The 26,446-nt window shown below is 39.1% G+C and overlaps 1 protein-coding gene across 1 annotated transcript in view; it reads right to left on the reverse strand.

Annotated features, from left to right (window-relative positions):
* The window catches only part of LOC129742385 (pancreatic lipase-related protein 2), a 33,887-nt gene continuing 7,441 nt past the window's right edge, over positions 1-26,446 (reverse strand). The window contains exons 2-3 of the mRNA XM_055734285.1: positions 9,537-10,301; positions 1-100 (exon numbers count right to left, since the gene is read on the reverse strand). Coding sequence (XP_055590260.1) covers positions 1-100; positions 9,537-10,301 — 865 coding nt within the window. The remainder of the gene's footprint in view (positions 101-9,536; positions 10,302-26,446) is intronic.

Below are 26,446 nucleotides of genomic sequence, written 5' to 3' on the forward strand. Positions count from 1 at the left end.
CTAAAAGTATGGAACAGGGAGCTGATCCTTCAGGGTATAGTCTTGTCCTTGGGCGAATGGCGATTCACTGTTGCAATTTAAGAAGTACAATCCACGAGTCCTGGAATTTCAAAGATGAAAAAAAAAACAACAGAAATATTTAAAAATATTTTGGAATATTTTAATAGTTTTTTAATAGTAATAATAAGATTCCAAATATGTGGTATAAGTTAGATACATAGCTCCCAGTTATGTTATCACGACAGAAATGATCTTACAGGAATATTTGTTCAAATTTGAATTATTTGGATATGATGCATTTTTTTCTCTTCCTGCACTTGCAGGAAGATGTGAAGCTAGATAGAGATTATCGTTTCGCAATGACGGTCCACAACCCACCTATTGGGAGAGATTTCATAGGTGATCACATCAAAGCGCTATCATAAAATGGATCACCGCAAAATGATGTCTTACATAACTCTGCGAACTTGACGTCTTGAAAGCTTATTAATAATAATAATATAACCTGGGTAACCAAGCCTCAATCAACTGCAACAGCAGGAAGCAAATTGCATTTTCTTCTGATTTTGCAAGGTATAACGCTCCCATACTGCAGATGGAATTGCACCTTGCGCAAGGCCACTCACGCAACTCTGCTAAGCGGCTCACCCATTTTCCAGCAGTGGAAGATTGATTTCTCTAACAGGTAGGCAGTAGGTGAGCAACACATTTCATAGATAAACCTGAACTAAGGCTATGATCATTTAGTATCCGGGCAGTTTATTTCGGTGATAGCTACGTTATTAGAGCTCGGATATGCAAAACTTTAGCAGCGTTGTGTTGGTTATGAAAAGGACTATCTTTCCTAATTTTTCCAGATTTTAAAGTTGATGTGTGTCTGAGATATTTACGATGCAAAAAGACATAATAAAAATAATTGTGCACAAATTTGCGCCTTTGGCGCATTTTGCGCCTCAAAAATTCTTCATTGTCGACTTGAAAACTCATAAACTGTTGATTTTTTTCTGATTCTTTTTTGGACCGAATGGTTAAGAAGTAGAAGAAGCCACTCTAGAATCCACACGAAGTTCAAATCAAGCATCGGAATGGAACCCTTGATCTTAAATATGGTAAAAAGTCTATGGTTATTGGGGATAACTCAATGCAGACCCTTTAAATAATGCAATTAATCCATTTCCGTCAGTCAAAAAGTGTAGTAGACACCAAGTAGTCTAGTAGACACCAAGTAAATAACTAATAGTGAACAGTTCCTTAGATTGCAATATGTGCAACAGGTTTTTACGCAACGTGACAGATGTGTCCTGATGGAAGAAGAAATTTATGTTAAAACCGGATTTAAGCGATCAAATTTTTCGAGATGACTACTCATGAAAAGGTTCCAACCAGATTCCAATTGCTTTTTCCAGGTGAGTTTGTGTAAAATATCATGATTTTGCAAAGGTTTTACTTCTGTGGTAAAAATAATAGATCAATAAATGACTGACACAAGAGTGCAAAGATAAAAAAGAGATTTTATGAATAAGTAAGATTATTTCTTGAAATCATTGATAAATAATTTTTTTTTTATATTTTTATATTAAATGTCATATTAACACCTTCATTTCTTCCATAGAAAGTTTTTCGATCAAATGAATAGTTTTTAAAATACAATCGTTTGTAACTGCCCGGATACTAAATGATCATAGCCTTAGGCCTTCGATTTATTCCTTTGAGACATGTTTCGAAAGGATCGTGATTAACTAATGAAAGTTTGATGAGTCAATGTGATATTATTCATTCTGAATTTTCTGTTAAAACATTCCGTCAAATTTGAAACTTACTGAAATAAATAAATCAGTTTTTTGTGTTTTAAATAAAAAATGGTATTTAAACTCCAACATAAGTTAAATCGTGATTGGAAAATTAATGGCTGCAGTCGTTCATTTTTTCTTCCCAGTCAACACAAACAAGCAAACTTGCAGTGGTTCTGGCCTATACCAGAAACCTATTGAAAATGTATGATGTTGCATCAACTGAACTGATTTAATTCACATGGACTCACCATGTGAATTAATTTATGAAATACTAGGTGAGAGTGGCCCAAACACTGTTTCTCCAATTGGACTGCAACTAGACAAAACAAATAACAATTTGTCTTCAAACAAAATCAAATGGTTTATAATTTTTTCATATTGATTTATTTTGATAAATAAAATTTTTAAAACTATAAACAATCAATTAAACAACAGAAACATTAACAAACAGAAACTAAGTACCGTAAACTGGGGGAACTTTGATCACTTTTTTCATTCATTTTTGAATATTTTGAAAGGGGTTGCTTTTTCGTAATACCTAAAAGCTTTAAAACCCTTACTGAGGTGAGGAGTATTAAACATGATCATTGATTGCAGTCAATTCAAACGACATTGGTGGTTATAACTAAATGTTTGTTACAAAACCAGATTTCGAGTTTCGGGGTAACTTTGATCACTAAGGTTTTTACGTTTCTCAACATCTTCAAATTTATTGTTTTGATGCCATTCAGCACAGGAGGCTCAAAGCATCGATAAAAGTAATTTTTTGTTTGGACTCAATTGAAGTTTTTAACGTCTTCTTTCAAAAACAAATATTCCCGAAAGATGGACAATGTTGCTGCATACATTTAGGGGCAAAAATTATAAACATTTCCTAATATCCCAAATTTTACCTTCATGCAATTCTCTAAGTCCTCGTACTGTTCTCATGTTCTTTTTTTTAAACTTAACCATTTGATAGGGTTTTAAGCCATTTTTTCTATGCGGGCTTTTTCATGGAAAATGACCGTTTTTTTTAATATCCAGAAATTATCATCAAATGACCATAAAAATAACACTTAAGCTTAAGCTTAACCAAGAAAAAAGTTGAACTTTCACATAAAACAACCCATTTGCTCCTAAATGCTTAAATTTGATCAGAAGAGATGTTTGTTTATGAGCCTTCAAAAAACCAGATATATTATGATTTTGAAATTATATTTTGAGTAATGTTAAAAATATCTTATTAAAAACCAAATTTAGCTTATTTGTAGCTATATTTACAGGCTTTCAAACGTAGTTAACAGTTTTCAGATATTTCAACTTTATGCATAGATAATGATGATTATCTGAAAGAAATTCATGATGGTCAAAGTTACCCCGCTGATCAAAGTTCCCCCAGTTTAGGGTACTATCATATTAATTTAATACAGAGACCGAAATAAGAATAGTACCACTATGTGTTTTGCTTGTAAAAACATGAATGATTGTAAATCAATAAAAATTTCTTCTACAATTTGTTTTGAATTGTTTAACGGATAAATCAAGCATAAGTTTTTTTTCGGACGTAGCAATTGGCGTTAAGGACCAAAAATATTAAAAACAGGGTGCGAAATAAGAATAGTACCACTTGTATTTTTCAGCAAAAACAAGACCTATTTCTAAAAATTTTCTGTGTAAAAATGATTAGGCATGCATCTACAAATAATTTGAATAGATAACTGCATTTGAAGTTTTTTCTAGAATTCCAAAGGTTTTCAAAGGTTTGAAAAGGAGGTTTTAAGAGATGCTCCTCTAGCGTTGAGGAATTTGATATTTGAGCTATGATACTTTATCAAATTGCTTGATTTCTTCATTAACATTCATTGGAATGATGCAAAATAATGAAACATAGATTTGAGTCTTGATTTGAATCCAAAAAACAGGCTTCAAATTGAAAAATGCTAATATTTTTAAATAATCAAACACTGTATCTCTAGTTTTAAATCATAGATGGCAGCACTGTCTTGCAATTAAACCGAATTGATGCCCATTTTCGAATATCTGGATTAATTTAGGTGTGATTTTGGTCAAGAAAATCACCGACACCACCGATTCCAGGAGAAAAAGCACCGCCTGGAGGAGGAGGAGCTCGAGGTGCTGGAGCAGCTGCATCGTTCCCAAGAAACACGAAAGTTCTATCAGAAACCCAACGCATCCCGCAAAGGCTTCGTGCCGCAAGTTGAAATGTGCCGGGATAAGGACGGAGGCATCCTGACGGACAATCGTGAGGTGATCAAAAGGTGGAAGCAGCACTTCGATGAACACCTGAACGGCGCACATGCAGGAGATCAAGACGGTGGGGGAAGGTACATCGCCGGCGTAGCCAACGACGAAGAGGAGCCACTCCCAACGATGAGTGAAGTTAAGGAAGCCATTCGCCAGCTGAACAGAAACAAGTCAGCTGGGAAGGATGGCATCGCAGCTGAACTCATCAAAATGGGCCCGGACAAGTTTGCCGATTGCCTACATCGATTGATAGTCCGGATCTGGGACATAGAACAGCTACCGGAGGAGTGAAAGGAGGGGGTGATATGCCCCATCTACAAGAAGGGCGACAAATTGGACTGTGAGAACTACCGAGCGATCACTGTCCTCAATGCCGCCTACAAAGTGCTGTCCCGAATCCTACTCCGCCGCCTAACGCCACAAGCAAACAGATTCGTGGGAAGTCATCAGGCCGGCTTCATGGAGGGACGGTCAACGACGGACCAGATATTCACATTACGGCAAATCCTCCAAAAATGCCGGGAACACCAAGTCCCTACGCACCATCTATTCATCTCTTCATACTACAAAGTCGCATACGACACGATCGACCGTAACGAGCTATGGAAAATCATGGACGAGAACGGCTTTTCCGGGAAGCTGATCAGACTGATCAAGGCGACGATGGATGGAACGCAGTGCTGTGTACGGATCTCGGGTGAGTTGTCGAGTTCATCCGAATCGCGCAGGGGGCTTCGACAAGGTGATGGTCTATCCTGCATGATGTTCAACGTGGCGCTAGAAGGTGTTATACGACGAGCGGTGGGCGAAACGCGGGGCACGATTTTCAACAGATCCAGTCAACTTATCTGCTTTGCCGATGACATTGATATAGTCGGCAGATCATCTGCGGCGGTGGAGGAGATCTACCGCAAACTGAAACGCGAAGCAGGAAGGATTGGGTTGATGATTAATACGTCCAAGACGAAGTACATGCTGGCCTGCGGATCCGAGACCGACCGAACCCGCTTGTCCAGTAATAACAAGATCACGATCGACGGCGACGAGCTGGAGATAGTCGAAGACTTTGTCTATCTCGGCTCACTGGTGACCGCAGACAATGACACCAGCCGTGAGATCCGGAGGCAAATTATCAGCGGAAGTCGTGCCTACTATGGACTTCAAAAGCAACTGCGGTCGAGAAGACTTAGCCCTCGCACTAAGTGTAACCTGTATATGACGCTCATTAGACCGGTTGTTCTCTACGGGCACGAGACATGGATATTGCTCGAGAAGGACCTGCGTACACTCGGAGTATTCGAGCAACGAGTGTTAAGAACAATCTTTGGCGGCGTACAGGAGAACGGAGTGTGGAGGCGAAGGATGAACCACGAGCTCGCGTGACTCTACGGCGAACCCAGTATCCAGAAGGTGGTGAAGGCTGGCCGGATACGCTGGGCGGGACATGTTGTGAGAATGCCGGACGACTGTCCTGCAAAACAGGCGTTCGCTAGGAATCCGGTATGAACAAGACGAGCGAGGGCGCAACGAGCGAGGTGGTTAGACCAAGTGGAGCGTGATCTGGCGAACGTGGGGTGTCCGAGAAATTGGAGAACGGTTGCCATGGACCGAGTGAATTTTAGGAATTATGTTCGTCAAGTTATGTCGTGAGACGGAATACTATGTAAATAAAAAAAATTAAATAATTTCGTCAAGAAATAAGTACTTGGTACCTTGTGAACGCCTTGAATACTCTAAGATCATTAAATTTAAAAAATTGAATTGCATCAAGGTCACTAAAAGTGAAATTCTTGTACCGATAATCAGAGTAATGTTGTATTTTCCGATGAATCATGATGAACCAGCCGGCTACACAGCAAAAAATTTCTAAAAGTATACGGAATCTAAAACACGAGTGATTTATTTTTTTACGAGTGTAATTCACAAAAGATGTAATTTTCAACTCCTTTTGATGTAATTTTAGTCTTTAGAATAGAAATAAATTGTTTTGAAATAATTTTACATTCTGTGATGTAAAAACCAAGCGATCAATGAAATTTATATCACAAACAGTGTAAAATTATATCTGTATGTTTAAAATTGAATGGAAATTCTCAACTTGTGGCATTTGTGTTTATTTTTGTCCGAGCAGCCATAAAAGTTCCAATCAGTTCGGCAAGAAAATTTACTATGAAAAAAGCCAAGGAAAACAAATAAGTCCACGGAATTCAGATGAAGATAAGGTAAATGACATTATGTAAGTGAAAGATGTGGAACCTTATTATTATTTTTGTTTCAGCAGTTTTACGCAGTGAAGTGGAACCACGATTGGAGAATACTGATGACGACGCTGACCGGTAAAAATAGGCAGAATGAAGTCCATCATCCAAACCTGGCACTGCTCATGATGGTGGATGAACTTTTTTTTATTTTTATGCTTCGATTTGAAAATAAATTCCTTCAGTAAAAGATATAAGTGTGTTTCAATTATTTATTATTTATACCTTCAAAAGCGGCAAACAATAAAAAAAAATCATAATTTACACCGTTGTGTATTTTTACACGGCAAAAGGCGGTTCCATTGGAGTGCATCGTTATTGATCTAAATTTACACGCCCCAAAAATTACATTCTTGTTAAAAATACACAGTGATAGAATTTTAGATCAAAAACGATGTTCCGATTTCGTGCATCGTTTTCGATCTAAAATTACACGATTTTTTCTTGCTGTGTAGCAGTATTATTGATATGATTTGCAATTGAATTGGAAGTTGAAATGAGCAGGAATTTTGGCGGTGGTATATTCTTGTGCTGGTGATTTTTTGCAAATCCGGAAAAGCTTTGTGCAGCGTGAATTCCAACAAAACTGTGTTTGAAAACTACCTCGAAATGATGAATATGGGCCTAAATAAAAATGAAAAATCAATATTGAGACTTAATTAGGTTTTAACTGCAAGACAGTGCTGCCATCTACGGCTTGAAACTTGAAAAAAGTGTAGTTTACTGAAAAAAAAATCTAAGTTTTTGAATTCCAACCTGTTTTTTCTGATATAAAATAAACCCAGAATGCTTGTTTCATCATTCCATATCATTTAAAAGAAGTGAGTAAGCAGTTTGGTAAAGAATTACAGCCAAAATATCAAATTTCTTAGTTCTAGAAGTGCATAACTTAAAACACCCTTTTAAAATCTTCGAAAACCTTTGGAGTTCTAGAAAATTACTCAAAATACAATTGTCTATTCAAATAATTCGTAGACCCATTATTATTCACTTTTACACACTAAATTTTTAGAAATAATCTTGTTTTGTTGAAAAACACAAGTGGTACTATTCTTATTTCGCACTCTTTTTTTCATATTTTTGGTCCTCAACGCCAATTGCTACGTCCAAAAAAGTACTTATGCTTGATTCATTCGTTAAGTAAAACAAATTGTAGAAGATAATGTTGGTGATTTTCAATCATTCATATTTTAACACGCAAAACACATAATGGTACTATTATTGTTTCGCACACTGTTTAAACATTGATCAAATATTCACATACTTTGGATACAGAGCCATTCACATACTTTGAATACATTAGTCAGGTCAGGCTCGGAATTTTATTTCCTACCATTTGTGAGTTTGTGGAAACAAACAAGGATGAATAAATTAAACATTTTCAACCATGAATAGACCCACGAGCCATCGGATGAATATAAAAATGTCTTTCAATCCTTAAGTTTAATAAAAAATGTTTTTAAAGAGTTTGTAGAGCATAAAGTCTTAGCCAATGGCTCTTACACCCCTTGGAATCGGTCCGAAAACAGACCAGAAAACGAACACAATTCAGACCAATGCAATGCCCTGGTGAGTGGTGACACAACTTTCCTGACGACGATAAGTTTTTGCAAGTGAGCTGTCAAAACAACTGGTCCGTTTCCAGACCAAAATCGGTCAGTTTTCCAACCAAAATCTGACAGTTTTGAGACCAAAATCAGACAAAAAACGGTATGGATCTGTTGATTTGTTTGTTAGTTTTCGTTGGATGCGGTCATGCATTTTATTTCCATTTCACCGTACATTATTCAACCAGTGGCCAGACGACGATTTTTGTTTAAATATGTCATTTCGAAGCTGTTTCTTAGCAACAGAGGATTGATTCGATAAAACGGACAAAATCCGAACCAAAATCGGACGAGTTTTAACTATCAAGTTTACTTATGACAGTAGTCGATCCGTTTGCGAGACTCGCTCTTATCCGGGAGGCAGTCCAGCAGTAGAAAGGAGAAGAAGCATAGTTAGTAAATCGTGAATCGTTTCTTGTTTTGTCTAACTTTCTTCGATTACGATGTAGATAGCATTAAGGAATAACCGTTCAAAAACACTTAGACCTACACAATATAGTCATTAAATGATAAATTTTCAATATATAAAATGTTAGAACACTTTCCAAGAGTAAGTCCTTATTGGACAAATTTATAGGAATCCTATCAAATGATTAACTTTAAAGAAAAAATGAAAATGGAAATAGTGGGCGGGCTTCGGGGAATGTGTGAAGGTAAATTTCCATTTGTAACTTGAAGATTAAACTATTTAACAATTATCAATATTTTTGCCCCTACATGTATGCAGCATCTTTGCCCCTAGATGTATGCAAACAACTCGTTAAAACCGTCAAAATGGAGGCTGATCATTGTAACCCCAAAGCATCGATTCCTCAACAGCGACGAAATCGATTTTTTAATCAAATTTAAAGTAGTCCAGATAATTTATGCAACCATGTTTTACATAGATGCTGCATACATCAAGGGGCAAAAATTAAAATAACTGCTAAATAGTTTTAGCTTCAAAATACAAATGAAATTTTACCTTCATACATTCCCTAGGCCCTCCCACTATTTCCATTTTCATTTTTTCTCCAAAGTTATTCATTTGATAGGAATCCTATCCATTTGTCCAATAAGGGCTTACTCTTGGAAAATGTCCTTACTTTTTGAAAATAAAAATTTATCATTAAATTACTGAAAAAATAGCACTATAACTATTCATATACAAAGAATGAAAGTTGTTCCTTCAAATTCAACCACCCGTTTGCTTCTAAATGCTTTTTGGTATCATCAGGAGAGCTGTTTGTTTGCGAGCCTTGGAAAAATAGATATTTTAAGATGTTGGAATTACATTTTTACTAACAGAAAACAATTTCGAATACAAACCATTTTTTTTTATTTGATACTCAATTAATAGGCTTTCAAACGTAGAAAACAGTTTTCGAAAATTCAAACTATAGACTAAGTTATTGATGATAATGTGGAAAAATTTTTTGATGGTCAAAATTACTCCGGTGATCAATGTTACCTCGTTTTACGGTACACACGCAATCCTACTGATGTACCGTCAAACGGGGCATCATGCAATAGCGTTTTACATCACGCATTTGTCAACATTGAAATTTCATTCACCCAAACATTTATTTTTATGAATTCAGCAAGTAGAATTGTTTGTAGTAATTTTTTACCCCTAAATGAACTCTACTTACTCTTTGGGTGTATACGCTCCCATTATTGCCAGCTGACTGTTGCTCGTCTTTGCACATAATCCCAACATGTAGAGATACCAGTGGGCACATCGGTAGCCCCAAAAGCCTTTCGTGGAAGCAATCGATTCTGCGTAATATTCCGGTGCTCGATTGTGGTTGCACTCGCCAGGAGTCATCGCCGTTTGGGAGCTACATCCCGGTTGTTCGTATCCACCGTTCACGTAGAAATCCACATGTCCACTCGGATGTAGAATTCCACGGGCAAACACGTCCGTATGAATCACCTGAACGAACTCGGCATCCGATTGATCCAGCTTGTACTCGTTGGGGGCCGTCACGAATAATGGTTTAGCCGGATCCAGCCCGGTTATCCGACGCAACTTGCCCGCCTTGATGTAGTTGGCAATCATGCCGGATGTTTGTCCTCCTAAACTGAATCCTATCACGTGGATGTCATCTAAAGTGAACATTTTTCTGGCGATCATGAAATCCAGCAACTGAGCCGTGCAATTGGCAACGACGGCCAAATTTCGGACCGCCTGGTAGTAACATGGTTCCAATACCAAAGGGTTGTAATCTAGCGTGACGATATTGTAATCATCATGGGCCAAATAAGCCGGTCGGATGGAAGTATTTGGGGCGTAGTCTTTGTGACCTGTGTAGCCATGAATCAGCACAATCAGGGGACGATTCGCGACAAACGGGGCACTGGCTATCGTTTCTGGTTCGAACATGTTCAACTGGGTAGGGTTTTTGGCAGTGGCTCTGAAACGATTATTGATTAATGAACTTAATGATTCATTGAACGACTTTGATTTTATGATGATTTTAAATTTCATTTCAATTTAATTTATGATAAGGTACGTTTAGCATCTTGGTCGCAGTTTACAAAAACGCCCGATACTGTACTTGATTCAGTCTACAGCAGTGGTTTTCAAAGTTGTCCATACCGCCCCCCTGGAGCCTTCCATGGAGGCGGTGAAAGCAACTTTGAACTTTGAGGGGCGTTAGAAGGGTTCAGGGGGCGATGAGGTCATTTTAAAGTTCACACTTTCACAGATAACGAAACAACGTGTAATAGAAATTACATAATTTTGAAAGGAAATCTTGATAATCTTTAAAATGTACTGTCTTAAAAAGTTTGTTACGCTTACAAATAGAACGTGTTTTAAAACGGCATCACATATTTGATCATAGTTTTTTGGTATGACAGAGTTTTAACAAACCAAGGGAAACGTATTCGAATTCATAATTTGTTCATTTTTGGTTCAATCAATTCCAAAACTAAATTAGGCAATTTTCTATTGTCAAACTTTACTTTTTAAAGTTAATCGGTTTTTACTAATATTTTCGGAATTAATGTTACTATGTTAAAGTTTAAAACCTGTTAACCTGTGCTTGAAATCTAATAGAATCCTGAGAAAATTGACTTTTTTTTTATCTATATTCTATACATATAAAAATGAATTTCTGTCTGTCTGTCTGCCTGTCTGTTCCCTATAAAGGATGTCCACGACGAAATTGCCACACGCAAAATTGATTCGCAAAGTTCGAGTTTTCATCCGATTGCCATAAAATTTTCAGGGATTGAATTATAACTATTAAACTTCATTATTTTAAATTATTTACAGTCATACGCAAATGCCCGAACCTGGCCTTAACCCCGACCATAAGATTCTGCACAACCTGTTAATCAACTTTTTTTTTTAAATAAGTCTTTATTAGCCTTTTAATCATTACATTCAAGTTATATTATTACAGTATATTAAGTGTTCAGATCAATTATGATCAGTTCAACTCTTTAATTAAGTAAATATTAAATATTGTTTATTTGATTTAAATTTGCTAGAGCAATAAATTATTTGATTTATAGGAGAATACCCTGTATAGAAAAAAAAATATTTATATATAAACTTAAGCCTAAACTATATCCTAAAAACTAACTTAATTGTAAAGAGAACGAATCTCTGCGATGGAAGACTGCATCGATTTGCCTCTGAAGTTGGAGATGATTTTATTGGCCATCTCTTCGATCGATTCAATGCCCGCAATCCGATGAAGATCTTCGGTGCTGTGCCAAGGTGGAAGCCGCAAAATCATTTTCAGAACCTTGTTCTGAATCCTCTGGATGGCTTTCTTCCTCGTCGCGCAGCAGCTAGACCAAATCGGAACTGCGTACATTATCGCTGGTCGGAAGACTTGCTTATAAATAAGCATCTTATTTCGCAGACACAACTTGGATTTCCTGTTGATGAGAGAATAAAGAGATTTAGTGTATTTATTACATTTAGATTGAATATCTTCAATGTGATTTTTAAAAGTAAGATTCCGATCAAGTGTAAGTCCCAAGTACTTCACGTGATCAGACCATTCTAAAGAAACCCCATTGAAAGTTATGGAATGATTTTCATTAGGTTTTAAAAAATTTGCTCTTGGCTTATGGGGAAATAAAATAAGTGGAGTTTTGGAAGCGTTAGGAGAAATTTTCCACATTTTCAAGGAATTCAAAAAAGAATTTAAATTTTGTTGCAATCTACTGCGTACCACCCGTAAATTTCGACCTTTGGCTGAAAGCAAAGTATCATCAGCAAATAATCTTCTACCCTTTCCTTCTGGTACATCAGGAAGATCAGAAGTAAAAATATTGTATAAAATTGGCCCAAGTATACTGCCCTGAGGGACACCAGCTCTAATGGGTGTCCTTTCAGAGTATGAATTTTGATAGCTTACTTGTAAGGTTCGGCTAGTCAATTATTTTGAATAATTTTGGTGAGATATACAGGAAAATCAAATCGAGCTAATTTAGCTACTAAACCCTTCCCGATCAGGAGAGCATATCAAAATAATAACTCAAACGTATCTCACCAAGATATTTACATCTGATTCAGTTTCAATTAAGTACTCCAAATTTTCGATTTTGAGTTTCTCCAATCTGAATTATATCTTATTCTGATTGACAAACTTGAATGGGGTTGAGCTCATATTCAATGATCAAGATTTTTTTAGGATTGTCCTAAAATAAAATGATTATATCTTATTTTGATAAACGTACAACTTTTTTTGAAACACGGACATCGAAGTCAACGGCTCAAACCTTACATTAACGAGTTTCGCTCAACAGATTCATAAACTTGAATCAAATTTTTGGGAAACCAAAAATGGGGCATGGTTTCATCAAATAATGTGGTTTATTGACCTTCCACTAGAAAATTTTCTCGAAGCACTCATATCTTGATAAGTTATAATTTTGATATAATTTGTTCTGTCCAATATCAAACTATGCTATCTGAACGAGATATAATCTTGATAGGAACATATCAAAAACTGATATAATTTAGCTATCCTACGAGTACTGAATTATAACTCATTTAGATAGAAAAAAATAAGTATCAAAATATCTCATTTTGACATAATTTTGTTTTTCCCTCCTGATCGGGTTGTGCCATACACTGTCAAAAGCTTTTTCAATATCTAGAAGAGCAACACCAGTTGAATAACCTTCAGATTTGCTAGCGTTAATTATATTAGTTACACTCAAAAGTTGATGTGTAGTAGAATGCCCATGACGAAAACCAAATTGTTCATCAGGGAAAATAGAATTCTGATTAATGTGAATCATCATTCTATTCAAAATAACTCTCTCAAATAGTTTACTTAAAGAAGGGAGCAAACTAATTGGTCGATAACTTGAAGGCTCTGAAGCACTTTTTCCAGGTTTTAAAATTGGAGTTACTTTGGTCCTGTTAATCAACTCATTTTTACTTGTAAACCCATACTTTCTTCAGTTCCTCGACTGGCTTCACTACCATAGGTCGTTTTAGAAGGTGCTGCTTCATAATCGCCCAGTACTCCTCGATAGGGCGAAGCTCCGGACTGTTGGGAGGGTTGAACATTTTCGGCACGAAATAAACCTTATTAGCCGCATAGCACTTCAGAACGTCCTTGGAGTAGTGGCATGAGGCAAAATCCGGCCAGAAGATTGTTGGGACGTTGTGGGCCTTCAGAAGAGAAAGCAGCCGCTTCTGGAGGCACTCATTCATGTACACCTGTCCATTCATCGTGTTCTGGGTAACAAAAGGTGCACTCTGCTTCCCCCACGTGCAGATGGCTTGCCAAACCATTTCAACAACAAATTTGGACATCTTCTTAGTACGGGCATACTCCGGAACACTGAACCTATCCTTGGCCGTGAAAAAGAGGTTGCCGGGATCTGTTTGAATTCACATATGTTTCGTCGTCCATGATGCAGCATTCAACTTTCGTCAGCATATTGAGGTACAACTTTCTGGAACGAGTTTTGGCGGACTTGTTCTGCTTCTCGTCGCGATTAGGGGCCTTTTGTACCTTGAACGTTCGAAGCCCAGCCTTATTTTTGGCCTTCTGGACAAAACTTCGGCTTAGGTGCAGCTTCTTAGCCACATCCCATTCGGTCGAAGATCCCAACTACGCGGTTATGATTTTGGGTGCTGTACGGAATCCTTTTTCCTTCGCTTCTGGGCTTCCGATTAGTGGTCAATCGTTCCTCGAACAGTGTTAGTGTTCGGTAGTTGAGCACCACTGGATGCATCCATCCAAAATCCAATCCTCCACCAACAGATTAAGTTTTTTACCATTGCCTTTGTGGAGCGTCGATTGTCGTATGGTGAACAATTGTTTACCTACATGCACTCTCCCACCGAGAATACGATTGTCCACAACCGACCGGGAGAAATCATCATCACCCATCAGTAATGATCAGTTACTGATAAGTTATCATCGCTGCCCGACCAGTGGGAGAGGTTTCTCCAATCGGATTGTGCCTGGACGTGTTAGTCGCACACCATTCCTCGATTAAACCACACGAACCATTTTAATCGTTGTTGCTTGTTGTTTTTTAAGTTAAGCCTAAGCTGTTAGTTGTTAAGCGAAAATATAAAGTTAAGTTCCGAAACTAGTGCGTTTTAACACTTGAAGTGCTATCAGGAAAACCCAACTTTAGTTCGGTTGTGAAACCGTTGGTGATCGTCTCTGCATGATATTGCATGTGAGAAAGCCTGCTGCTGATGTGGTGATTGAAGTTATAGTTGCCATTGGATCGATTACCGTTTATGGTTGCTGGTTGGTGAAAAGTGTTCTGCCACTCGTGCTGATTACTTTACTGCCACGGTACTGGCCTATTTAGCACACAAGGGACTCTGCAAGCCGACATTCTAAGGCAGCTTGTGGTTTGGCGAAACCAGAACTATCGCACGGTTGGTCATCTCTTGGTAACCGCGCATACTGTTGTTCGTGGTGAATTCAACGGTGGCTCAGGGCAACCTAGCTCAGTTTGCGGACATCGAAGGCTGAAATTTCTATCCGGATAAGGTAACTTTGCTCTGACCCATCATATGGTCCTTCGAACCGGATAAGTGGCCAACGGAATCGGTAACCAGCGGAACGGTTTACGGCAGCAAGCGACGCTAGTATATTCGCCATTTGCTGCATGAGGCTATTATCCTGGCGCCATTTCACTGCGATCACAAAGGTGTGATCGTAGTTTTCGCCATCGCTGTGGACTGTTACTGGCTTGGCTTGGGTTAAGCAGCCGATATTGGCGCGATCGACAAGGCATCAATTGATTATACCCAGGTGAGCTCTGTATCGGGTATATGTTCAGCCCTTAATTGAACGGTGAATAGGTTTAATTCCTTCCGTTTCTTTTTCTTTGATTTTGGCAATTATTTGCGATATCGGAAGGTGACTTGTCTGGTGAATGGTCACACAGCAACGGTTCAACGGAACAGCTATTGGTTGCGACTCTGGTTGGCGATTGAATTACCAAGGTGTGGACTTGGGAGTTACGGAACAACTTTATCAACTTGGTTGCGGTTTGGGCGACCTGGAGTGCTGCGTTTGCGTTCGAAGGGTTCGAACAGTGAAGCAAGGGCTTCGGTATACGAGCTTGGCGGTGGTCTATCTACAACGCCGGAAGTTATCCGGTAATTTTGGAAGCGACCAGCAACGGTGCTGGTGGAAAGGCAACACTCTTCGGAAGGCAAGGTGGTGATCTGGTATGTCTCTGTAACTCTTTAAGGCCATTGATTTTGAACATTCTTTGAGTTTATTGGTTTGATGCAACTGTGGTGTTGCATGTTTACAACAAAATAATTTTGAGTAATTAAAATTGGAACAATTGGTTCGTTTTCAACAGTTTGCGATTTTGGTTTCTGGATTAAGTCGTGGTTCTGAAATTTAATGCAGTTTAGCTTGCGTTGGTTGGATTTTGGAAAATCCTGTTGATTTATTGGAATTTATTGGAAGTATATTGCGTTGGTTGGATGTAAGGAAATCCTGTCAGTTCATAACTGAATTATATTGCGCTTGGTTGGAGAGAGAAAAATCTCATCTGATTTTGAATCAAATTTGTTGTGTTTTTAAAAACATATCTTGACTCAAGGAGTTTGAGTTGGCTTCGACATAGCTTGTAGCTGATTGCGTTGGGGGAATTTGAAATAAAACTTGGATAAGTGTAAATTTCTCTTCACTTATTTTGGGAACAAAGTGTTCCATTGAATAACCTACCGCATTTTGGAAACCTGTCAGCAACGGCCGGCTGAAGTGAGTGCTACAATAAGTTATTTTGAGAAACTCCTTGAGGTAACAACGTTCTTGAGATTCTGATCGGGTTGGTTGATATAGTTTCAACATTTTGGTGTGATACAGCTTTGATCTGTGGAGATCAATTTGATTCCTGTATCATTCAGTATCGCTGGTTTGAGCCAGTGTTGGCTTCTGAGATTCGAATATATTTCAGACAGGATATTCGATTTGCTTTTGAAGTTATCAGGCGTTGGTTGAGGCAGATCTTTGTCAGTGAATTTTAATTCATTGATCATGCCTGTGACAAAATCTTCAAAGGAACCCAAGGCGGCGCCAACACTTAGATATTGGATTGTTAAACTAAAAGAAATCCAGTCATCGTTTGGAGATATTTGGGAATTTGTCGAAACATTCCAAGAAGATGTAAGCTCGACACAAATTTCGGTACGATTAAATGCCATCGATGATTTGTGGGAAAGGTTTGGAGATGTTTTGATAGAAATTAAATCTCATGAGGACTTTACTGCGGGTGATGAAATCTACGATAAAGAGCGAAAGGAATTTAGTGATAGGTTTTATCATGCGAAATCGTTTCTGATTGAGAAGGCCAAGGAGCGTCAGGATTCTGCTGAGGTGAACCTGACTATTAGGTCTGAACCTGGACACATGGCAAACGTAGATCATGTTCGACTCCCACAAATCAAGCTTCAATCTTTTGATGGAAACATTGATGAATGGCTCGGTTTTCGTGATTTGTACCTCTCTTTGATCCACTGGAAGCAGGAACTTCCAGAGGTGGAAAAGTTCCACTATTTGAAGGGGTGTTTACAAGGCGAACCAAAGGCGTTGATCGATCCGCTACAAATCACGAAAACAAATTATACTGTTGCATGGGAGATGCTATTGAAACGGTACAATAATAGCAAACAGCTGAAAAAACGGCAGGTGCAAGCACTTTTCAAGCTGTCAGGAATGGTAAGGGAATCCAAGAGTGAACTACAAACGTTGCTGGAGGGGTTTGAGAGAATTGTGAACACTCTTGATCAAGTTTTGGAAACCGACGAATACAAAGACTTACTGTTGGTGAACTTTCTCGTTTCTCGGTTGGATTCAGTAACACGTAGGAGCTGGGAGGAAGAGTCTGCTATCAAGGAGCAAGATTCTCTGGCAGAACTCACAGAATTTCTTCATCGTCGAGTTCGGGTTTTAGAAGCTCTCCCTCCACGGTTTACGGACAACAGACCAATGCAGCCTCAAGGTTCGATGAAACAGAAGACGGTCAGTGTCAGAACTTACCATAACAACGTGAAGTCTTCCGGGCTTAGATGTCCTGCATGCAAGGAAAGCCATTTGCTTCACCAGTGTCAGAAGTTTTTGAGAATGGGTGTCAATGAAAGGGATTCTCTGTTGAAGGTTCAGTCGTTATGCCGAAACTGTTTCAGGTCTGGGCACATGGCTAAGGATTGCCAGTCTAAATTCTGGTGCAGGACCTGTAAAGGTAGACATCATACGTTGGTGTGTTTCAAGGTGAAGGAAGACAGTCAGTCAGCCGAACTTCGATCAAGTGTTCCTTCAACATCAAGTGGTGGTGCTTCGAAAGAGAGTTCTACTTTTCAAACATCGCATTCGTCATCAGCCTGCCTAACATCTAGTGATCAGAGGAGGCCTCGATCACAGGTTCTGCTAGCAACAGCGGTAGTTTTCATCGAAGATGAGATGGGCGCCCGGATTCCAGCTCGTGCATTGTTAGACTCCGGATCAGAAAGCAACTTTATCTCTGAGCGGTTGTGCCAGTTGATGAAGATAAGTCGGAAGAAGGTGGACATCTCAATCTTGGGTATCGGTCAAGTACAAACAAGAGTCAAGCATAAGATTGAGGCGGTGGTTCATTCCAGGGTAACCAAATTCTCCAAAGAAATGAATGTCTTGGTTTTACCGAAGGTAACGGTTGATCTTCCTACATCATCGGTTGATACGGATGGGTGGAGAATTCCGGACGGTATTAGTCTTGCTGATCCGTCATTTTTTGTGTCCACAAAGGTGGATTTAGTTCTCGGAATTGAGTTCTTTTTTGAGTTTTTCCAAACGGGAAAAAATATGTGTATTGGCGACAACTTACCAACGCTCACGGATTCGGTTTTCGGATGGGTGGTATCCGGAGGTCTTTCGGAACAAACAGTGACAAGGGTCAACTGTAACACGTCTACTACAGAGTCGTTGGAATCGTTGGTTTCCCGTTTTTGGGCGTGCGAGGAGATCGGTTTGGAAAAACTGTACACAGAGGAGGAACAAATGTGCGAAGACCATTTTCAGAAAACGGTTCTGAGAAATTCCGATGGAAGGTACACAGTAGCCTTGCCCAAAAACCCGCAGTCTTTCTCAACTCTGGGTGAATCAAAGGAAATAGCATTTCGTCGGCTGCAGGCTACGGAACGAAGGCTGAACAGGGATTCTGACCTTCGAAACCAATACACCGCTTTTATGGAGGAATACCTTGAACTGGGACACATGCAGAAGGTTAAGGAGGATCTACTTGTGAAACGTTGCTTCCTACCACATCATCCCGTCCTGAAAGAAAGCAGTACCACCACAAAACTTCGGGTGGTGTTTGATGCGTCCTGTAAAACGTCTTCGGGGACCTCGTTGAATGATGGGTTGTTAGCTGGGCCGGTGATTCAGGAGGATTTGAGGTCGATCATTCTTCGCTGCCGTACAAAACAAGTCATGGTTGTTGCGGATGTAGAAAAGATGTTCCGCCAAATCTTCATAACTCCTGAGGATCGTCCTTTGCAATCGATACTTTGGCGAAAATCACTGTCGGATGAGGTCGCAGTATACGAGCTGAACACAGTTACGTACGGTACAAAACCCGCACCATTCTTGGCAACCAGGACTTTGAAACAGTTGGCTATTGACGAAGAGGAGCGCTATCCCCTTGCGGCTAAGGCTTTTACCGAGGATACCTACATGGACGATGTGATAACCGGAGCAGAAGATGTGGAAGCAGCACTCAAGCTGAGGCTTCAGCTCGAAAATGCTGCGATAGCGGGTGGATTTCGGTTACGAAAGTTTGCTTCTAACTGTCCAAGGATTTTAGAAGGCATGACTGAGGAAAACGTGGCGATTAAAGACTTCTCGGAGGATGCTGAATCAGATCCGTCGATGAAGATTCTTGGACTCACATGGCTGCCGAAATCAGACATCTTCAAATATCAGTTTAGTTTACCGGAGTTATCGACATCAGGTGACCTTACGAAACGACAGGTTCTTTCGGTGATTGCAACATTGTTCGATCCGCTCGGCTTATTGGGAGCAGCGATTACAACAGCTAAGGTTTTCATGCAACAACTTTGGCTACTGCAGGATAGCAATCAAGAGCGTTTGGGTTGGGATCAACCACTACCTCCAACGGTGGGTGAGGTTTGGCGGAATTATTTCGAGCAACTACCGTTGTTGAACGAAATCAGTATCGCACGTTGTGTCAGGATCCAAGGAGCTGCAGAGCTAGAAATTCACTGCTTTTCAGATGCCTCTGAAAAGGCATATGGAGGATGCGTGTATCTGAAAAGCGTAGATTCGGAAGGAAGAGTAAAGAGTCATTTACTGTCAGCGAAATCCAAGGTGGCTCCGTTGAAATGCCAATCGATCCCTCGTCTAGAGTTGTGTGGGGCACTTTTCACTGTGCAGCTGTTTGAAATGGTTCAGAAATCGATTAAAATCGACTGTCCGGTTTATTTTTGGACGGATTCCACTTGCGTCTTGCGTTGGATCCAAGCGGTGCCTACAACATGGACCACCTATGTGGCTAACAGGGTTGCTAAAATTCAATCGTGTAGCAAGGGATGTAAATGGAGACATGTCCCTGGAGCAGATAATCCTGCGGATTTAATTTCACGGGGAATTTCACCTAGCGAAATAGGTCAAAATCAGCTATGGTGGCACGGGCCAGATTGGCTGATGAGCGAAAAGGAGAAATGGCCAACTTTGCCGGAAGGATTTCAACAAGGAAATGTCGACGCTGAACGACGTCGTCAGACCGTGTCAGTGTTGACAGCGAATGAGTCAGATTTTTGGTCAGATTTTGTCGGATGGTATTTGAGTCGGTTCTCAAATTACGATAAGTTGATTCGGGCGACTGCATACATCCTGAGATTCATGAAACTGTTGCGGTCCAGACTTAAGTCACGGTTTGAGCATTTTTTGCAAGCTTCTGAATTGGCAGAGGCTGAAATTTTACTTGTAAGTCGTGTGCAACGCGTAGAATTTAATGAAGAGTGGAAATGCTTGTCGAAAAAGGATTACGTATCTCGTCAGTCGAGATTGAAATGGTTCAATCCGTTTATCTCCGAAGAACAAGTTATCAGAATCGGAGGTAGGATAGGCAAATCAAACGAACCTGACAGCGCAAAACATCCGATGGTACTACCGGCGAGACATCAGCTAACGCGGCTCATTATTGAGCATTACCATTTGCGTTTACTTCACGCGGGCCCTCAATTACTGTTGGCAACTGTCAGGTTAAAGTTCTGGCCTTTGGGTGGCAGAAATGTTGTGAGACAAGTCGTGCAAAGGTGTCACACTTGTTTCAAGACACGACCAAAATTAATACAACAATTTATGGGTGAATTGCCAGAATCGCGAGTAACTAGTTCGCGCGCATTCAAGCGTACAGGCGTTGACTATTTTGGGCCTGTTTATGTTCGCACAGCACCGAGGAGAGTTGCTGTCAAGGCCTATGTCGCAGTCTTTGTCTGTATGGTTACAAAGGCTGTTCACTTGGAACTTGTGTCTAATCTTTCGACAGAGAAGTTCATACAAGCCTTGAGAAGATTTGTCGGCAGACGCGGGAAATGCTCTGATTTGTTTTCTGATAATGGCACAAATTTTGTGGGTGCAAAAAATCAGCTGAAGGAGTTTTTCAGTCTGTTCAAGGACCAGAATCATCGTGAAATGGTAGAACGAGAATGTTGTAACGAAGGTATTCGTTGGCATTTTAATCCTCCGAGTGCCCCTCATTTTGGTGGGTTATGGGAGGCAGCCGTTCGTTCAGCGAAGCAGCACATACTTAAGGTTATTGGTGAAAACCCAGTATCGGCAGAAGACTTCACAACATTGCTCGTTCAGGTGGAAGCTTGCTTGAACTCGAGACCTCTTACACCTCTGTCAGATAACCCAGAGGATCTCGAGCCGTTAACTCCTGGACATTTCCTTATTGGGGAATCATTACAAGCTTTGCCAGATTTGAATTTTGAAGATACACCAGATAATAGATTAAATCAACTTCAACAAATGCAGAAAAATCTAAGGATTATTTGGAATCGTTGGCGACGTGAGTACTTGGCGCAACTTCAGGCGCGTACTAAACGTTGGAAGCCAGCTGTTTCCATAAAACCAGATAGCATGGTTATAATCAAGGACGAAAGACTCCCACCATGTCGCTGGAAAATGGGTCGAATAATGGAACTTCACCCTGGTACTGACGGAGTCGTCAGAGTTGTAACTTTACGCACTGATTCCGGAATGAAAACTCGTCCTGTCGAAAAGCTATGTTTACTGCCCTGTATTGAAAAAGAACCAACTTCAGATTAATGTTTGAAATATTGTAAGAGTAAAAGTTCCCAAAGTAAAAAAAACTGTTTGAAAATCATCGCATTACTCATGTAAGAAACCATTTAAAAACTGTGAATAAACTCGTTCAAAACTAATCATATTTGTTAAAAATGGCAAGAGTTCAGAAATTAACATTTCAGGGTGGGTGAGGATGTTCGGTAGTTGAGCACCACTGGATGCATCCATCCAAAATCCAATCCTCCACCAACAGATTAAGTTTTTTACCATTGCCTTTGTGGAGCGTCGATTGTCGTATGGTGAACAATTGTTTACCTACATGCACTCTCCCACCGAGAATACGATTGTCCACAACCGACCGGGAGAAATCATCATCACCCATCAGTAATGATCAGTTACTGATAAGTTATCATCGCTGCCCGACCAGTGGGAGAGGTTTCTCCAATCGGATTGTGCCTGGACGTGTTAGTCGCACACCATTCCTCGATTAAACCACACGAACCATTTTAATCGTTGTTGCTTGTTGTTTTTTAAGTTAAGCCTAAGCTGTTAGTTGTTAAGCGAAAATATAAAGTTAAGTTCCGAAACTAGTGCGTTTTAACACTTGAAGTGCTATCAGGAAAACCCAACTTTAGTTCGGTTGTGAAACCGTTGGTGATCGTCTCTGCATGATATTGCATGTGAGAAAGCCTGCTGCTGATGTGGTGATTGAAGTTATAGTTGCCATTGGATCGATTACCGTTTATGGTTGCTGGTTGGTGAAAAGTGTTCTGCCACTCGTGCTGATTACTTTACTGCCACGGTACTGGCCTATTTAGCACACAAGGGACTCTGCAAGCCGACATTCTAAGGCAGCTTGTGGTTTGGCGAAACCAGAACTATCGCACGGTTGGTCATCTCTTGGTAACCGCGCATACTGTTGTTCGTGGTGAATTCAACGGTGGCTCAGGGCAACCTAGCTCAGTTTGCGGACATCGAAGGCTGAAATTTCTATCCGGATAAGGTAACTTTGCTCTGACCCATCAGTTAGCGATGATATCCTTGTTCTCGTGATGAATGCCCAAGATTTTATCACTATCAAGCTGTTCTTTCGACTCCATTTCCACGAGTTTTGATCACAGGACTTAAAAACTTGCAGGATGTAAACAATGCACTATGAACTAAATCCAACCAAATTTTAATTAAATTCTACACAAACGGTTAAAAAGTTAGAGCAATTTTATAGTGTGGCAATTTCATCGTGGACACCCTTTATCTATATACATCCCAAGTAACACAGATCAAGCTAACTAGCATTTCGATGTTTTATGATGGTTTTATTATGGTCATGCAAAATGCTTATATTCTTGAATCGACCATCTGTTTTTAGATAGTTTTGACAACGCTCATAAATCTTCCATTAAACATACTGTTTTAGTTATTTAGAAAGAGTTAGGAATGCTATGTTTAAACTATAATAAAACACAAACTTTGAAGTTTGCTCCAAGCTTTCTTTTGCATGTTCTATAATAGCCCTCAGTGCCTGATTATTAAACCGCCATAAAACTTAGTGACAGTTCTCGATCAAGATGTCAAATTAGGACACGCTCAGATTAGATAGCACATATTTGAATTAGAATTCCCATTTTTACACATTTTTGATAAGTTCTGTGTGTTGATTTTGAGTTAAAATAATAAAAAATTATAAAAATCTATGAAAACTTCGAATTACCGGAAGTGGAATGAATAACTCTACAATATGAGTATTGAGTGAAAGAGTTCAAATAGGAGGAACAAAATTTGTTGCTTGACGCCATCATTAATACAAGATGGCGGCTTCCGCTTTTATTTTCAAAGTTGTAAATAACTGAAAATATCATGAAACCTTATTAAAATTGTTATTAGGTGAAAGTAATAAACGAGTAGAAGTCGAATTTCGTTGTCCGTCGCCATCTTAAATTCCAAGATGGCGGCTACCACTCAACTTGAAAATACTGTAAATGACTGAAAATCGCCTCAAACCCTTACAATATGGGTATTAGTTGAAAGAAATGAATCAGTAATAATCGTATGAAACCTCAACAATATTGGTGTTGGGTAAAAGGGCTAAACGAGTAGTAGTCGATTTTCTCTTTCCGCTTTACTCTGAAATGCTGTAAGTGACCCAAAATCGCACAAAGCAACCACAATACAGACCCCGAGCGTTTTTGGCAACATTCGATTTTGGAAACATCCGATTTTTGCACATGTCCCTAAATCAAACAAATAACAGAAACAACATAACCTTATAGTTTTCGCTTTAATAGGACCAATACAATTTAGACATATTAGCATGATAGACATAATACAATGACATAAATAGCAAATGGCAAAAAACAAAAACTATCGACAAAACACGACAAGTGCTAAATGCATCAAAAACATGATAAAAAATGTAGTACAAAGTAAAAACAAAGTTGGGGAAAAAATCGTTCGATTTGAACAACACAAAATGTTCGAGCGGGTTTCCAAAAACAATCAGGGTCTGGTTCTTCTAGTTTATCCCTTTCAAAGAATACCAATATTGTAAAGCTTTCGTGCGGTTTTTAGTCATTTGCAGAATTTTAAAGCTCAGTGGAAGCCGCCATCTTAGATTTCAAAATGTCGTTTGATAGAAAACTTCTACTCGTTTGGTCCTTTCACACAACGCCTATATTGTGGGAGTTTCATGCGATTTTCAGTGTTTAACAGCATTTTAAAGTTCAATGAAAGCCGCCATCTTGGATTTCGAGATGCACCTGATAACAAAATTTGACTTCTTCTAGGTTAGCCCTTTTAGCCAATACCCATATTGTGGGTGTTTCATGCGATTTTTTAGTTATTTACAGCATTTTAAGGTTCAGCGAAAGTCGCCATCTTGGATTTCAAGAGGATCTGATAGAGAAATTCCACTTAAACTGATTAAGCCATTTTACCCAATGACCGTATTGTGGGAATTTCTAGTGACTTTCAACGATTTCAATCATTTTATAGTTCAGTGGAAGCCGCAATCTTGGATTTCAAGATGACGCCTAATTGCGAAATTTGTATTCTACTCGTTGATCCTTTTCAACTTATACCCATATTGTGGAAGTTTCATGTGATTTTCAGTGATAAACAGCATTTTAAAGTGGAAGCTGCCATCTTGGATTTCAAGTTGACGTCCGATAGCGAAATTCGACTTCTTATAGTTTAGGCCTTTCACCAAATACCAATATTGTGGGCCTTTCATGCGATTCTCAGTAACTAACAGCATTTCAAAGTTCAGCGGAAGACGCCATCTTGGATTTCAAGATGGCGTCGAAAAGAAAAAAATCGGCTTCTTCTAGTTTAGCCCTTTCAACCAATACCCATATAGTGGTTGTTTAATGCGACTTTTTGTCATTTACAGCATTACAAGTTCAGCGGATGCCGCCATCTTGGATTTCAAGATGGCGTCTGATAGCGAAATTCGACTTCTAATCGTTTAGCCCTTTCACACAATACCAATATTGATGGGGTTTCATGCGATTTTAGGTCATTTACAACATTTGAAAGATCAGCGAAAGCCGCCATTTTGGATTTCAAGATGGCGTCAGACAACGAAATTTGACTTCAACTCATGATTTATTCCACGGGTGATTAACAACCAATCCGTTTTTATTTAAAATGTATGTCCTCATTTACTGTACTAAGGATTAACAACTCAGAAATTAGGAACTCATTCTAAGCGTGTAATTGATTGGCTTGCGAGAGAAACGTCAAATCGTAGCTTTTTTTAGGGTCATCATTAAACCATAATAAAACTATGAATTGACTCACGCCATGTTGGTTGCAAAATCGAAAGGCACAAAATGACGCCATGTTGATGGATTCACAATGAAAGCATTGGAAAATATTTTTTCAGGCCTATTTTCCATCAATTCCATCATGATTGACCATCAGATTTGACGAGGCGCATTTATTTTAAGATACTTTTTCATACACATTTTACCTAAAATCTTGACTGGCAGTACAAAAGAGGCTCATAATATGGTTAAAACATTGGTATTTTGGCTATTAATTTTACCAGATCATAAATATCTCAATAATGCAATCATCATTCATCAACCATTATGGTTGCTGGAAAAAAAAATAAAACTCCGAGAACTCACAGAATCGAAAAAAAACAAAAATTCTTAGCATGTTTTATAATAGCTTTTTAAAAGCTTTGGTGACCAATATTGATGACCAACAATAATATGTCATGATGACGTTTCTAGGGTAGGGCCAAATAGCCTAATTTTGGCTTTATTAGAGTCCAGGTGATGTTATAGAATGCGCTTTAGCTTTTTTATGAAAATTAATGCTATAGTCCAAACGAAGTTTCGCTGACCATAATAAAGCTAAAATTGTTACTTGGGATAGGATATATAAAACGCAATTTCTGTATGTTTGTTTGTTTGTCCTCTATAGACTCAGCCGACTTAAGAGCTAGAGAGCTGAAATTTGGCATGGATGCTCATTAGGACCAGGAATCATGACCAGGAAAAAATGCTTTCAGATTCTCGGATGACCCCTTCTGAAGGGGGTCGTCCATACTGGACAAATATTGTTTTCATGGTATTGACGTTACTTTTCGTCGGATTGTGTTGAAAATTTGTACATGAGTGATTTGAGGGACAAGAAATTGATTCTAGGTATCAAATTTTGTGTAAGGGGTCAGCTATAGGGGTCTTCCATATTAACTCGATATTCATTGAAAATTGGTACACGAGAGCTTTGAGGGACGGGCAATCGATCTCAGATATTAAATTCAGTGTAAG

The sequence above is a fragment of the Uranotaenia lowii genome, chromosome 2 (assembly GCF_029784155.1).
Source record: "Uranotaenia lowii strain MFRU-FL chromosome 2, ASM2978415v1, whole genome shotgun sequence".
Classification (NCBI taxonomy): Eukaryota; Metazoa; Arthropoda; class Insecta; order Diptera; family Culicidae; genus Uranotaenia; species Uranotaenia lowii.